The sequence below is a fragment of the Piliocolobus tephrosceles genome, chromosome 1, assembly GCF_002776525.5.
Source record: "Piliocolobus tephrosceles isolate RC106 chromosome 1, ASM277652v3, whole genome shotgun sequence".
NCBI lineage: Eukaryota > Metazoa > Chordata > Mammalia > Primates > Cercopithecidae > Piliocolobus > Piliocolobus tephrosceles.
In genome coordinates, this window is record NC_045434.1 from 10,640 (window position 1) to 25,151 (window position 14,512).

A 14,512-nucleotide genomic window follows, 5' to 3' on the forward strand; every position below is an offset into this window, starting at 1 on the left:
CAAATAGCATCTCACGGTACAGATGAATCTTTTGCGAAAGGAAGAGTCAATCAATACATTAAACTTCACCGTCATCTTACGTTAAGAAATTGCCAACAGTCACCCTAACTTTCAGCGACTATCACCCTGATCAGTCAGCAGCCATTGAATTAAGGCAAAACTCTCCACCAGCACAAAGATTACCACTTGCTGAAGGCTCAGATGATCATTAGCATTTTTCAGCGATAAAATCTTTTAAAATTAAGGATCGTAATTTTATTTTCAGACATAATGCTATTGCACACTTACTAAACTTAGACTACAGAATAGTGTAAGCATAAGTTCTGGAAAACCAAAACTTTGGTGTGACTCACTTTATTGCAACATTTACTTTACTGCCGTGGTCTTGAACCAAATCTACAATCTCTTTGAAGTATACCTGTGTCTGTGTATTTGCAAGTGAGCGAACATATTTAAAACATTGAAAGCTACTTGTTAACAAAAGAACCCAAGAATCCCCACTAAGAGAAAAATGCTTACAATATTCTTGGTTTCTGAAGGTTTGTTTATTGTTTCTAATATGGGTTTTCTATTTTTCTTGTGTGCCATGGAAACTAAAGCTAACTGGGAGAGGTATCAAGAAGAAAGCCCAGGAAGACTTCCAAGGTGGGGAAGACAGAAGAAAGCTGGCAGGACTGTGCTTGCTAAGGTGTGACTGTGCAGCATCTGTGGCTTTTTCTGACCTCTTCTCACCCCTGCACCCAACACCCATCCTCAAATTCAGATCAGGGCCGGGCGTGGTGGCTCACGCCTGTAATCTCAGCACTTTGGGAGGCCAAGGTGCGCGGATCACGAGGTCAAGAGCTCAAGACCATCCTGGCTAACACAGTGAAACCCTGTCTTTACTAAAAACAAAAAATTAGCCAGGTGTGGTGGCGGGCGCCTGTAGTCCCAGCTACTCGGGGGGAGGCTGAGGCAGGAGAATGGCATGAACCTGGGAGGAGGAGCTTGCACTAAGCGGAGATCGCAGCCTGTACTCCAGCCTGGGCGACAGAGTGAGACTCTGTCTCACAACAACAACAACAAAAAAATTGAGATGTGCCTCTGCTAATTTGTAACAACTGCATGAATTGCTTTTACTTTCAATTTCAGCTTTATTGTACCATCCCATTTGTGGAAATGACTAGCTTCCTCAGCTCACTCTCTTTTTTTCCTTTATAAAGGAGGGACACAAAAGAAAAGAGGAAGGAGGAACGAGAGCAAGGGGCTAGTGAAAGGCGACTGAAAACTCAAAACTTGGACCTGTGGTGCTGAAGAGCAGGTATGTTTGCTTTCTTTTACACGCAACTTGGTCCAACTCAAGACTCGCTTTCTGATTCAGAGTGGCAGCTGAGGAATGGGCAGGAAGAGCAGGGGGCCTGCTGCCTGGCCTGCAGGAATCTGTGACTGGCTTTAGTTCTGGGGAAGCTCAGCTTCTCCCCTTCAACCAGTGACAGCCACGAACGAGGTCACAGCCAGGCGCACCGTGTCCCCCTGGATGTGCTCCTCCCTGATCATCAACTCAGGACAGCAGTGAGTGGCCTGGAATGAGCCCTGGTGGGCGCCTGCCTGGCTGTCTCTCTCACGTCCTGCGGCAGGCCCAGAAATGCAGAGAACAAGGAGCTTCCAGGCAATTATAACCTGAAGGGAGAGTTTCTTTTCTATTTTTCTAGTGGTCACACTTAGGAAAGGTTCAGAGTAAGAGCTCTATAAGTCTCTATGTAGAAATAAAAGCTAGTCCCTACATTGCTTGTCTTTATGACTTAAAAATAATTACATAGTCTCTCTCTCTCTCTCTCTCTCTCTCTCTCTCTCTCTCTCTGTGTGTGTGTGTGTGTGTGTGTGTGTGTGTGTGTGGTGTTAGTTTCTCACAGGATCATCAGAGTTACTTGTAGCTCTTGATAAACAGATAGATCCTTAGGCCTGGGAATCTGGGTTTCAATCCCCTCAGGTGATTCTTATGTAAATCAGAGTTTGAAAACCAGGCCTGACTAGGATTGAACAGCTGTATTTCATTTAGTAGAAGTTAAAAGTTCTCTGTCTCCTCACAGCTAAGAAACCAGAGACCTGATTTATATAAAGTTTGCAGGAGCAGCCACATCTTCCTAGAGCTTCCTTTATTGCTCACTTTAAAGAAGGGACTGTACAGTTGCAGTAACTGTAATGTGATGAAGACGTTACAATGCATTTCATCGTAGAAATCAGGGCCTTATGTTTGATCTCCATTCTCCTTCCTCCCCTCAGTGAAGAACCACACAAGAGCAGGTTGTACAGCAACAGCGTGCTTAAACTTTACTATTTTGCTCTGATGAAAAATTTATCTGTAGTTTTGGTTTCTTAGTAATTTACAGTTTGCATATTTTGTTGAACTGTACAAGCTAATGGACCAATGTAATTATGTAGCTTAACCTCCATTTAATTCAACTTTTACTAAAATCCTATTTTGTGCTGTATGCCATGTTAAGATATAAGCTTGTAATGTCTCATTTTATTACTAAAACACCCTCTGGGTTAGATGTATGATTTAACTCACAGACCCCTATAATTAACAGGCTCATCTAGGTGATGCTCCTTGGTCAAGGCCATATAAGTAGTGAAAGATAGAGCTGGTATTTTTGATGACATTAGAAGCATCTTGAATATTTGACATATAAATACAAAAGTGAGTATTTGAAGCATTTGAAGACAATATTATGTTTACATATTCTGATTATAAAGAAATACAAATATCAAAGAAAATCATTTTAATATAATGGCAATAAAAATGTGCCAGGAGATCTACAGAATAATTGTATTTTCAGTACTAAATTTATGGAATTAAACTTCACCTCTCAAAAACTTACAATGAAATCCCGTATGCCTTTCACCTCAATTCACTCAACAGTGACACTGACATTATCTCTCAAAAGGAAATCTCTCTAACTTATCTATGTATAGAGAGATAAACCTCTCTCTCTTTATATATCTCTAATTTATCTCTCTGTATAATATGCAATGTTATATGTATTGTTATTCTAATTCTTTTTTTTTTTTCTCATCTGTAGGAGTAACTCACTGAGAACCTCACCCTTCTAGGCTAAGTGCTTCAGCCTGTGTTTTAATTCTTTAGCTCTAGACATGTTTCTGCTTCCCTTTTGAAAAAGGTAGCCTCCATTCTCTAAAAGGTTCTCATCCCACATTGCTTCTTCCCCTTCTCCCTCCAATTTCTATCCCTCTTCTAAACCTGTAGATAAAAGATGAGCACATACAGTCACATTGACAAATTAGAGAGCATGTTTCAGTGTATGATAATCATTAAAAAGTTACTGCAGGTTACTGATCAAAGAACATATAGGATAACCACTGTCTTTGATTGTCAGTTTGTCAAGGATTTGGCGTTTACGTTTTTTGTTTTGTGGTGAAATATGCCTAATAAAATTAATAAATTTTACAATTTTAAGAGTATACTTCAGTGACACTAATATGTTCGCATTGTTGTGCAACTGTCTCCAGAATCTATTCATTATTGTAAACTGAGTCTCTCTACCTTTAAACAATGATTTGCCCTTCCTTCCTCCCTCAGCCCATGGTAATTATGCTTCTACTTTTCGTCTCAATGTATTTGACTATTCTAGTACCTCATCCAAGTGGAATCATTTAACATTTGTTCTTTTATGTCTGGCTTATTGCACTTGGCATAATGTCTTCAAGACTGATCCATATTGTAGCATGTGTCATAATTTCAGACATTTTTATGGATGAAGAATATTCCCCTGTAGGTATATACTACATTTCGTTGATATCATCTGTTAATGGACATAAGGGTTGTTTTCATCTTTTAGCTGTTATAATGCTGCCATGACCATTGGTGTGCAATTATCTGTTTGAGTCCCTGCCTTCAATTTTTTTGGTGTATATACACAGAAATAAAATATATATTTTTAATAATTTTTTATTATACTTTAAGATCTAAGGTACATGTACAGAACGTGTAGGTTTGATACATAGGTATACATGTGCCATGTTGGTTTGCTGCACCCATCAATTCATCATTTATATTAGGTATTTCTCCTAATGCTATCCTTCCCCCAAACCTCCACCCCCTGATAGGTCCCACTGTGTGATGTTCTCTGCCCTGTGTCCAAGTGTTCTCATTGTTCAATTCTCAAGTATGAGTGCGAACATGCAGTGCTTGGTTTTCTGTCCTTGTGATAATTTGCTGAGAATGATGGTTTCCAGCTTCATCCATGTCCCTACAAAGGACATGAACTCATCCCTTTTTATGGCTGCATAGTATTCCATGGTATACATGTGCCACATTTTCTTAATCCAGTCTATCATTGATGGACATCTGGGTTGGTTCCAAGTCTTTGCTATTGTGAATAGTGCCACAACAAACATATGTGTGCATGTGTCTTTATAGTAGCATGATTTATAATCCTTTGGGTATATACCCAGTAATGAGATTGCTGGGTCAAATGGTAATTCTAGTTGTAGATCCTTGAGGAATTGCCACACTGTCTTCCACAATGGTTGAACTAATTTACACTCCCACAAACAGTGTAAAAGCAGTCCTGTTCCTCCACATCCTCTCCACCATCTGTTGTTTCCTGACTTTTTGATGATGGCCATTCTAACTGGGTGTGAGATGGTATCTCATTGTGGTTTTGATTTGCATTTCTCTGATGACCAGTGATGATGAGCATTTTTTTCACGTATCTGTTGGCTGCATGGATGTCTTCTTTTGCGAATTGTCTGTTCATATCCTTTGCCCTCTTTTTGATGGGGTTGTTTGTGTTTTTTTCTCATCAATTTGTTTGAGTTCTTTGTAGATGTTGGATGTTAGCCCTTTGTCAGATGGGTAGATTGCAAAAATTTTCTACCATTCTGTAGGTTGCCTGTTCACCCTGATGGTAGTTTCTTTCACTGTGCAGGAGCTCTTTAGTTTAATTAGATCCCACTTATCAATTTTGACTTTTGTTGCCATTGCTTTTGGTGTTTTAGTCATGAAGTCCTTGCCTATGCCTATGTCCTGAATGGTATTGCCTAGGTTTTCTTCTAGGGTTTTTGTGGTTTTAGGGCTAAATTTAAGTCTTTAATCCATCTTGAATTAATTTTTGTATAAGGTGTAAGGAAGGGATCCAGTATCAGCTTTCTACATATGGCTAACCAGTTTTCCCAGCAACATTTATTAAATTGGGTTCTTGTTTTTGTCAGGTTTCTCAAAGATCAGGTGGTTCTAGATGTGTGGTGTTATTTCTAAGACCTCTGTTCTGCTCCATTGGTCTATATCTCTGTTTTGGTACCAGTACCATTCTGTTTTGGTTAATGTAGCCTTGTAGTATAATTTGAAGTCAGGTAGCATGATGCCTCCAGCTTCGTTCTTTTGGCTTAGGATTGTCTTGGCAACGTGGGCTCTTTTTTGGTTCCATATGAACTTTAAAGTAGTTTTTTCCAATTCTGTGAAGAAAGCCATTGGTAGCTTGATGGGAATGGCATTGAATCTATAAATTACCTTGGGCAGTATGGCCATTTTAATGATATTGATTCTTCCTCTCCATGAATGTGGAATATTCTGCCATTTGTTTGTGTCCTCTTTTATTTCATTGAGCAGTGGTTTGTAGTTCTCCTTGAAGAGTTCCTTCACATCCGTTGTAAGTTGTTTTCCTATTTTATTATCTTTGTAGCAATTGTGAATGGGAGTTCACTCATGATTTGACTCTCTGTTTGTTAATAGTGTATAGGAATGCTTGTGATTTTTGTACGTTGATTTTGTATCATGAGACTTTGCTGAAGTTGCTTATCAGCTTAAGGAGATTTTGGACTGAGACGATGGGGTTTTCTAAATATACAATCATGTCATCTACAAACAGGGACTATTTAACTTCCTCTTTTCCTAATTGAATACCCTTTATTTCTTTCTCTTGCCTGATTGACCTGGCCAGAACTTCCAACACTATGTTGAATAGGAGTGGTGAGAGAGTGCATCCCTGTCTTGTGCCGGTTTTCAAAGGGAATGCTTCTGGTTTTTGCCCATTCAGTATGATATTGGCTGTGGGTTTGTCATAAATAGCTCTTATTATTTTGAGGTACGTTCCATCAATACCTAGTTTATTGAGAGTTTTTAGCATGAAGGGCTGTTGAAGTTTGTCGAAGGCCTTTTGTGCCTCTATTGAGATAATCATGTGGTTTTTGTCCTTGGTTCTGTTTATGTGATGGATTACGTTTATTGATTTGTGAATGTTGAACCAGCCTTGTCTCCCGGGGATGAAGCCAACTTGATCATGGTGGATAAGCTTTTTGATGTGCTGCTGGATCCGGTTTGCCAGTATTTTATTGAGGATTTTCACGTTGATGTTCATCAGGGATATTGGTCTAAAATTCTCTTTTTTGGTTGTGTCTCTGCCAGGCTTTGGTATCAGGATGATGTTGGCCTCATAAAATGAGTTAGGGAGGATTCCCTCTTTTTCTATTGATTGGAATAGTTTCAGAAGGAATGGTACCAGCTCCTCCTTGTACCTCTAGTAGAATTTAGCTGTGAATCCATCTGGTCCTGGACTTTTTTTGGTTGGTAGGCTATTAATTATTGCCTCAATTTCAGAGCCTGCTGTTGGTCTCTTCAGGGATTCAGCTTCTTCCTGGTTTAGTCTTGGGAGAGTGTAAGCGTCCAGGAAATTATGCATTTCTTCTAGATTTTCTAGTTGATTTGCGTAGAGGTGTTTATAGTATTCTCTGATGGTAGTTTGCATTTCTGTGGGGTTGGTGGTGATATCCCCTTTATCATTTTTTATTGCGTCTATTTGATTCTTCTCTCTTTTCTTCTTTATTAGTCTTGCTAGCGGTCTGTCAATTTTGTTGATCTTTTCAAAAAACCAATTCCTGGATTCATTGATTTTTTGGAGGGTTTTTTGTGTCTCTATCTCCTTCAGTTCTACTCTGATCTTAGTTATTTCTTGCCTTCTGCTAGGTTTTGAATGTGTTTGCTCTTGCTTCTCTAGTTCTTTTAATTGTGATGTTAGAGTATCAATTTTAGATCTTTCCTGCTTTCTCTTGTGGGCATTTAGTGCTATAAATTTGCCTCTACACACTGCTTTAAATGTGTCCCAGAGATTCTGGTATGTTGTGTCTTTGATCTCATTGGTTTCAAAGAACATCTTTATTTCTGCCTTCATTTCGTTATGTACCCCATAGTCATTCAGGAGCAACTTGTTCAGTTTCCATGTAATTGTGTGGTTTTGAGTGAGTTTCTTAATCTTCAGTTCTAATTTGATTACACTGTGGTCTGAGAGATCACTTGTTGTGATTTCTGTTCTTTTACATTTGCTGAGGAGTGCTTTACTTCCAATTATGTGGTCAATTTTAGAATAAGTGTGATGTGGTGCTGAGAAGAATGTATATTCTGTTGATTTGGGGTGGAGAGTTCTGTAGATGTCTATTAGGTCTGCTTGTTTCAGAGCTGAGTTCAGGTCCTGGGTATCCTTGTTTACTTCCTGGTTCATTGATCTGTCTACAATTGACAGTGGAGTGTTAAAGTCTCCCATTATTATTGTGTGGGAGTCTAAGTCTCTTTGTACATTTCTAAGGACTTGCTGTATGAATCTGTGTGCTCCTATATTGGGTGCATATATGTTTAGGATAGTTAGCTCTTCTTGTTGAATTGATCCCTTTACCATTACGTAATGGCCTTCTTTGTCTTTTTTTGATCTTTGTTGGTTTAAAGTCTGTTTTATCAGAGACTAGGATTGCAACCCCTGCATTTACTTGGTAGATCTTTGTTCATCCCTTTATTTTGAGCCTATGTGTGTCTCTGCATGTGAGATGGGTCTCCTGAATACAGTACACTGATGGGTCTTGACTCTTTATCCAAGAGTCAGGTCTGTGTCTTTCAATTGGGGCATTTAGCCCATTTACATTTAAGTTCAATATTGTTATGTGTGAATTTGATCCCATCATTATGATGTTAACTGGTTATTTTGCCCATTAATTGGTGTAGTTTCTTCCTAGCATCAATGGTCTTTACAATTTGGCCTGTTTTTGCAGTGACTGGTACCGGTTATTTCTTTCCAAGTTTAGTACTTCTTTCAGGAGCTCTTGTAAAACAGGCCTGGTGGTGACAAAATCTCTAAGCATTTGCTTGTTTGTAAAGGATTTTATTTCTCCTTCACTTATGAAGCTTAGTTTGGCTGGATATGAAATTCTGGGTTTAAAATTCTTTTCTTCAAGAATGTTGAATATTGGCCCCCACTCTCTTCTGGCTTGTTGGATTTCTGCCAAGAGTTCTGTTGTTAGTCTGATGGGCTTCCCTTTGTGGGTAACCATCCTTTCTCTCTGGCTGCCCTTAACACTTTTTTCTTCCTTTCAATTTTGGTGAACCTGACAATTATGTGTCTTGGGGTTGTTCTTGTCGAGAAATATCTTTGCGGTGTTCTCTGTATTTCCTCAATTTGATTGTTGGCCTGTCTTCCTATGTTGGGGAAGTTTGCCTGGATAATATCCTGAAGAGTGTTTTCCAACTTGGTTCCATTCTCCCCATCACTTTCAGGTACACCAATCAAACGTAGATTTGGTCTTTTCACATTTTTCCATATTTCTTGGAGGCTTTGTTCATTTCTTTTTACTCTTTTTTCTCTAACCTTCTTTTCTCACTTTATTTCATTAATTTGATCTTCAATCACTGATACCCTTTCTTCCACTTGATCAAATTGTCAATTGAGGCTTATGCATGTATCACGAAGTTCTCGTGCCATGGTTTTCAGCTCCATGAGGTCATTTGAGATCTTCTCTACACTGTTTATTCTGGTTAGCCATTCATCTAATCCTTTTCAAGGTTTTTAGCTTCCTTGCAATGGGTTTCAACATCCTCCTTTAGCTCAGAGAAGTTTCTTATTATTGACTTTCTGAAGCCTACTTCTGCCAACTCGTCAAAGTCATTCTCCATCCAGGTTTGTTCCCTTGCTGACGAGGAGCTGTGATCCTTTGGAGGAGAAGAGTTGCTCTGATTTGAGAATTTTCAGCTTTTCTGCTCTGGTTTCTCCCCATCTTTGTTGTTTTGTCTACCTTTGGTCTTTGATGTTGGTGACCTACAGGTGGGGTTTTGGTGTAGATGACCTTTTTGTTGATGTTAATGATATTCCTTTCTGTTTGTTAGTTTTCCTTCTACCAGTCTGGTTGCTCAGCTGCAGGTCTGTTGGAGTTTGCTGGAGGTCCACTCCAAACCCTGTTTGCCTGGGTATCACCAGTGAAGGCTGCAGAACAGCATATATTGCAGAACAGCAAATATTTCTGCCTGATCTTTCTTTGGGAAGGTTTGTCCCAGAGGGCAGCTGCCTATATGAGGTGTCTCTCAGCCCCTACTGGGAGATGTCTCCCAGTTAGGTTACATGGGGTTCAGGGACCCACTTGAGGAGGCAGTCTGTACGTTCTCAGAGCTCAAACACTGTGCTGGGAGAACCACTGCTCTCTTCGGAGCTGTCAGACAGGGATATTTACATCTGCATAGGTTGCCTGCCGCCTTTTGTTCAGCTATGCCCTACCCACAGAGGTGGAGTTTAGAGGCAGTAGGCCTTGTTGAGTTGCAGTGGGCTCCTCCCAGTTCCAGCTTCTCTGGCCACTTTGTTTACCTACTGAAGCCTCAGCAATGGCGGACGCCCCTTCCCCAGTCAGGCTGTGGTCTCACAGATGGATCTCAGACTGCTGCACTAGCAGTGAGCAAGGCTGTATGTGTGTGGTAGTCACTGAGCCAGGCACGGGAGAGAGTCACCTTGTCTGCTGGTTGCTAAGACCTTGGGAAAAGCACAGTATTTGCATGGTAGTGTCCCATTTTTCCAGGAAGTCTGTCATGGCTTCCCTTGGTTAGGAAAGGGAAATCCCCCAACACCTTGTGCTTCCCCGGTGAGGCAACACCCCGTCCTGCTTTGGCTCACCCTCCATGGGCTGCACCCACTGTCCAAGTAGTCCCAATAGGATGAGCCGGGTACCTCAGTTGGAAATGCAGAAGTCACCCCTCTTCTGCATTGATCATGCTGGAGGCTGCAGACTGGAGCTTTCCTATTTGGCCATCTTGGAATTACCCCAATCAGAAATGAAATATTTTGATGTTAATTCTATGTTTCATCTTTTTTTAGGAACCACCATATTTTTTTTTTTTTTTTTTTTTAGAGACGGAGTCTCGCTCTGTCGCTCAGGCTGGAGGAGTGCAGTGGTGTGATCTCGGCTCACTGCAAGCTCTGCCTCCTGGGTTCATGCCATTCTCCTGCCTCAGCCTCCCGAGTAGCTGGGACTACAGGTGCCTGCCACCACACCTGGCTAATTTTTTGTATTTTTAGTAGAGACAGGGTTTCACCATGTTAGCCAGGATGGTCTTCATCTCCTGACCTCGTGATCCACCCGCCTCGGCCTCCTAAAGTGCTGGGATTACAGGCATGAGCCACTGCGCCGGGCCACCACCATACTTTTATTCTTAGTGGCAATACCATTCATATTTCTACTAGCTATGGACAAAGATTCCAATTTCTCCACATCCTAGCTAACACTTGTTTTCTGCTTAATTTTTTTTTTTTTTTTTTGAAAATATTAGTCATTTTAATGGGTGGTTGTGGAGTGGTACCTCACTGTGGTTTTGATTTACATTTCCCCAGTGATAACTAATGTTGCACATGTTTTCATATGTGTATTAAGGTCATTTATAGGTCCTCCTGGGAGAAATGTTCATTTCAGGGCATTTTCAATTGGGATTTTGTCGCTGTTGAGTTGTAAGAGTTCTTCATGTAGTCTATCAGATATATGGTTTGCAAATATTTTCTCCCATTCCATGGGTTGCCTTTTTACTACACTGACAGTGCTTGTTGATGCACAAAAATTTTTAATTTTGATTAAGTGTGGTGTATCTATTTTTTTTTTTTTTTTCAGTTTTCTGTGGTTTTGGTATCATGCACAAGAAATCATTGATACTGGAAATCTGAGTAAGGCAGAACATATACTAGAAAGGACAGCCCCCAGTCAGAATAGCAGGTTATAAATAAAGTCTGTTCTACTCCCTTCAGTTCAGGGAAGGGAAGTGGAAACTGGACTGCCACCTCCTCCAGACCACAACCATGGCCTTGAGGTGAGTGGATAGGGAAAGGGCAAATCAAACACCTTGGAATTTCCTACTATTTTGAAGGTGCCCTTTTTTTTTCTACTGGACATTTTCTTGGGTGCTGTAGACCTTTGACTGTTTTCTAGAGCTTCTATAAGATAATTTTAGTCATTTTTTCAGTTGTTTTTTGATGTCTCCAAGAGAGAAGAAGGACTTGGAACTTCTTAGTCTGCCATTTTGCGCAATTGTCTGGGTTTGTAATCCTGGCTCTATGACTTATGCACTCAGCCTTTGTGAGACTCATTTATCTCATTTACATATATAGGGATAAAATAATCTCTAACTTGCAGGTTCTTATAAGTGTCAGTGAGGTCAGATATTTAAGGCAGGCATCACAGGGCTTAGACTATTGTAGACCCTCTATTATGATAACAATTACTTGAGTTTTATTATTACTATTGAAGAAAAATTATGGAGATGATAATATACTATGTTTCATTGCTAACACCATTACGGATTTGGGAGAATGATGGAGGAAGCCTTTTGCAATTCGCTAATGCTAGGTTACATGTTGTCTCAAAGAAATGCAAAAGTCTAATCAGTCCTAAATTTATGGGTGCTTGCATTACTGTAGCAGAGAATGTAACCTTATTTCTACTGGGAGGCTCTTCTAGGTTGGCAGCTGCCATGGAATCTGGACCCAAAATGTTGGCCCCTATTTGCCTGGTGGAAAACAACAATGACAAGCTGTTGGTGAACCAGCAAGCTGTCCAGATTCTTGACAAGATTTCTCAGCCAGTGGTGGTGGTGGCCATTGTTGGACTGTACCGTACAGGCAAATCCTACTTGATGAACCGTCTGGCAGGAGAGAATCATGGTGAGTGGTATCCTAGGACACAGGCCAATTGCTTGATTCCAGTATCTTAATGCTCTAACCTAGGCATGTGAAGCGAGAACCCAATTCCTTTCAATAAACCAACCTTCTCATTCTGATTCTCACCACCAAATCGCTACCTTTCTGTAACCTTTCCCCATATTTTTTCCTTTATTCCCATTAAGGAAAACCTCCCCTACTAGTACTCAGAATGCTCCCATGTCTTGTGTATTCAAGTCCCGGGCTCCCGTAATTGTGTCTCCTTTCTCTTATAACATATTTTACTTTCTTCATGTAATATTCCCATCAACATACAAAGATGTTTGAAGGTGTATCATCTTAAAAACTCTTCCTGAATTTCACATGTCATAGTGGGCACCAAATCCTGTTTTGATTTTGTGTTTTTGTCTTTAATCACTTTCAATGAAAAAAACATTGTCTCAATCTGCTTTTTTGAATTATTTTGCTTCTCATGTCTTTCTTCAGCCCACTCCTGTCTGACTTTGAACCTCACCACTTTTCAGGATGTTCTTGTTATCAGTGACCTCCATTTTGTCTGATTCATGGATTCCTCTTCATCTCCATTTTGAGCGCTTGCTTGGCATCATTCTCACATTTAATGTCCCTTGCTTTTTGAAATAAATGAATCACAGAGAGAGACATTCTTGAGGAAATATAGAAAGCACCATCTTGTATGCTGGGGCAGTTACAATCCAACCAGTCTGAATCCATGGCCCCAGGGCTGCTTGGCTGTTCTGCTGTCCCCATGCTTAGCTTCCTCCTCTTCCCTGCAGGCTTCCCTCTGGGCTCCACGGTGCAGTCTGAAACCAAGGGCATCTGGATGTGGTGCGTGCCCCACCCCTCCAAGCGAAACCACACCCTGGTCCTTCTGGACACCGAGGGTCTGGGCGATGTGGGAAAGGTAAGGCAGGGAGTCATAGGCAGGTTCTTTTTATTCCAGACATGATCCTTGTAATTTAATTGTTGTGATACATTTGTGAAAACTAGAAATCCAACTACAGTGAATAAGGCAAACTTTGACCTATTTGAGTCACACTTCTAGACAAGATTAGATATCAAGGTATATTAGGTAAAACATTCTTTTATTTCTTGGCACAGTGGTGAATGATTTGATTCAATTTCATAAAATCTTGTTAGCAGTTGAGTTCCAGGCCTTTGGGCTGAGTAGCATAGACACTGGTGAACAAAGTAAAGGTCCTGCCCACAAAGAGCCCTCAAGGTGTAGAATGATTGGGAAAGAAGTAGGTTGCCGAGAGGGAGGAGATTGGAATGCAGTGCAGTCCCTGCCCTCCGTCAATTCCACAGGGAGCTCTGTGGCTGGAACGGCCCTTTTGAGTTATCATGTTTTGGGACAAGGGTGCTAGGCCTTCATCCCTGGTGCTGGTCAATCACTGGAAGTCTGTCCTGGAAAACTTTCTCATTAAGAGAGCTGACACCTGTGATCCAGGCAGCACCTCACAGCTTTCACCACGTACAGTTGCGTATAACAGTGCCTTGATAAGAAAGAGAAGAGGTATTGACTCCAATCTCAGGAGATGAAGAAAGGCCTCTCACCCACCTTCTGAGCTACCACGTGAAGAGTACACTTGAGGGTTGGAATTAAGAGAGTTCAGTTTATATTTCTCATGATGAAGCTCATCAACTACCCACAGAGCATTCCGGAAGGCTTTGAGACACTTCTGATTGTGCTTGTCATGTAAAAGTATTTGTTCTTTCTACAGTAAACATTATAAGATGAATTTTTGGTGTTTAGCTTCTTATGAATGGGTGAAATAAATAATTTCTCTCTTTTTTTTGTCTTAGTTTGAGACTTATTTGGGAATACTTTCTAAATTTCTATACATATACACTTTATTTTTGCCCAAACAGGCGTTGGAAATTCTGCTTATTTTTCGGCTTTTGTGTTGTATAATTGACAAACAAAAATTGTATATAATTAAGCTGTACAACTTGATGTTTTGATATGTGTATACACTGTGAAATGATCACCACAATCAAGCCAATAACATAGCCATTACCTCACATAGTTATCATTTTCTTTTTTCTATGCCCTTTTTTTATTTTTTGGTGTGGTAAGAACAATTAAGATCTGTCCTCTTAGCAGAAGTTAAGGTCACAATCAATATAGTATTGTTAGTTACAGTCACACTGCTGCACAGTAGATCTCCAGAGTTTATTTATGTTGCATAGCTGAAATTTTATACTCTTTGACCAACATTTCTTCATTTCTCCCATCCCCAGCCCGTGGCAACCACTATTCCACTCTGCGACTATGAGTTTGACAATTTGACTATTTTAGATTCCACAGATAAGTGAGATCATGCAGTATTTGTCTTTCTATGTCTGACTTATTTCACTTAGCCTAATGACCTTGGTGTTCATCTAAGTTGTTGCAAATGACAAAATTCCCTTTTTTGAGATTGAATATATATTATATATATAATATTCAATATACAATAAATATATATATGCATGCTATGGATGGGTTGGCTGTGTCCCCACCCAAATCTCATCTGGAATTGTAGTTCCCATAATCCCCACAT

The 14,512-nt window shown here is 40.2% G+C and overlaps 1 protein-coding gene across 3 annotated transcripts; it reads left to right on the forward strand.

The window, feature by feature from the left end:
- The first annotated feature begins 1,068 nt into the window (after positions 1–1,068).
- Positions 1,069–12,930, forward strand: LOC113223417 (guanylate-binding protein 6-like). 3 transcript variants are annotated; one of them, XM_026452873.1, is made up of 4 exons: positions 1,069–1,093; positions 1,203–1,300; positions 11,739–11,951; positions 12,743–12,930. In XM_026452873.1, exons 3-4 carry the CDS (start codon positions 11,762–11,764, stop codon positions 12,913–12,915), a joined length of 363 nt encoding a protein of 120 aa, XP_026308658.1. In that variant the 5' UTR covers positions 1,069–1,093; positions 1,203–1,300; positions 11,739–11,761; the 3' UTR covers positions 12,916–12,930. The 3 variants fall into 3 exon arrangements, with proteins under 3 accessions (XP_026308658.1, XP_026308659.1, XP_026308657.1); XM_026452874.2 differs by lacking the exon at positions 1,069–1,093 and having other exon boundaries at positions 1,101–1,300; positions 11,749–11,951; XM_026452872.2 differs by lacking the exon at positions 1,069–1,093 and having other exon boundaries at positions 1,102–1,300.
- The last annotated feature ends 1,582 nt before the right edge of the window (positions 12,931–14,512 follow it).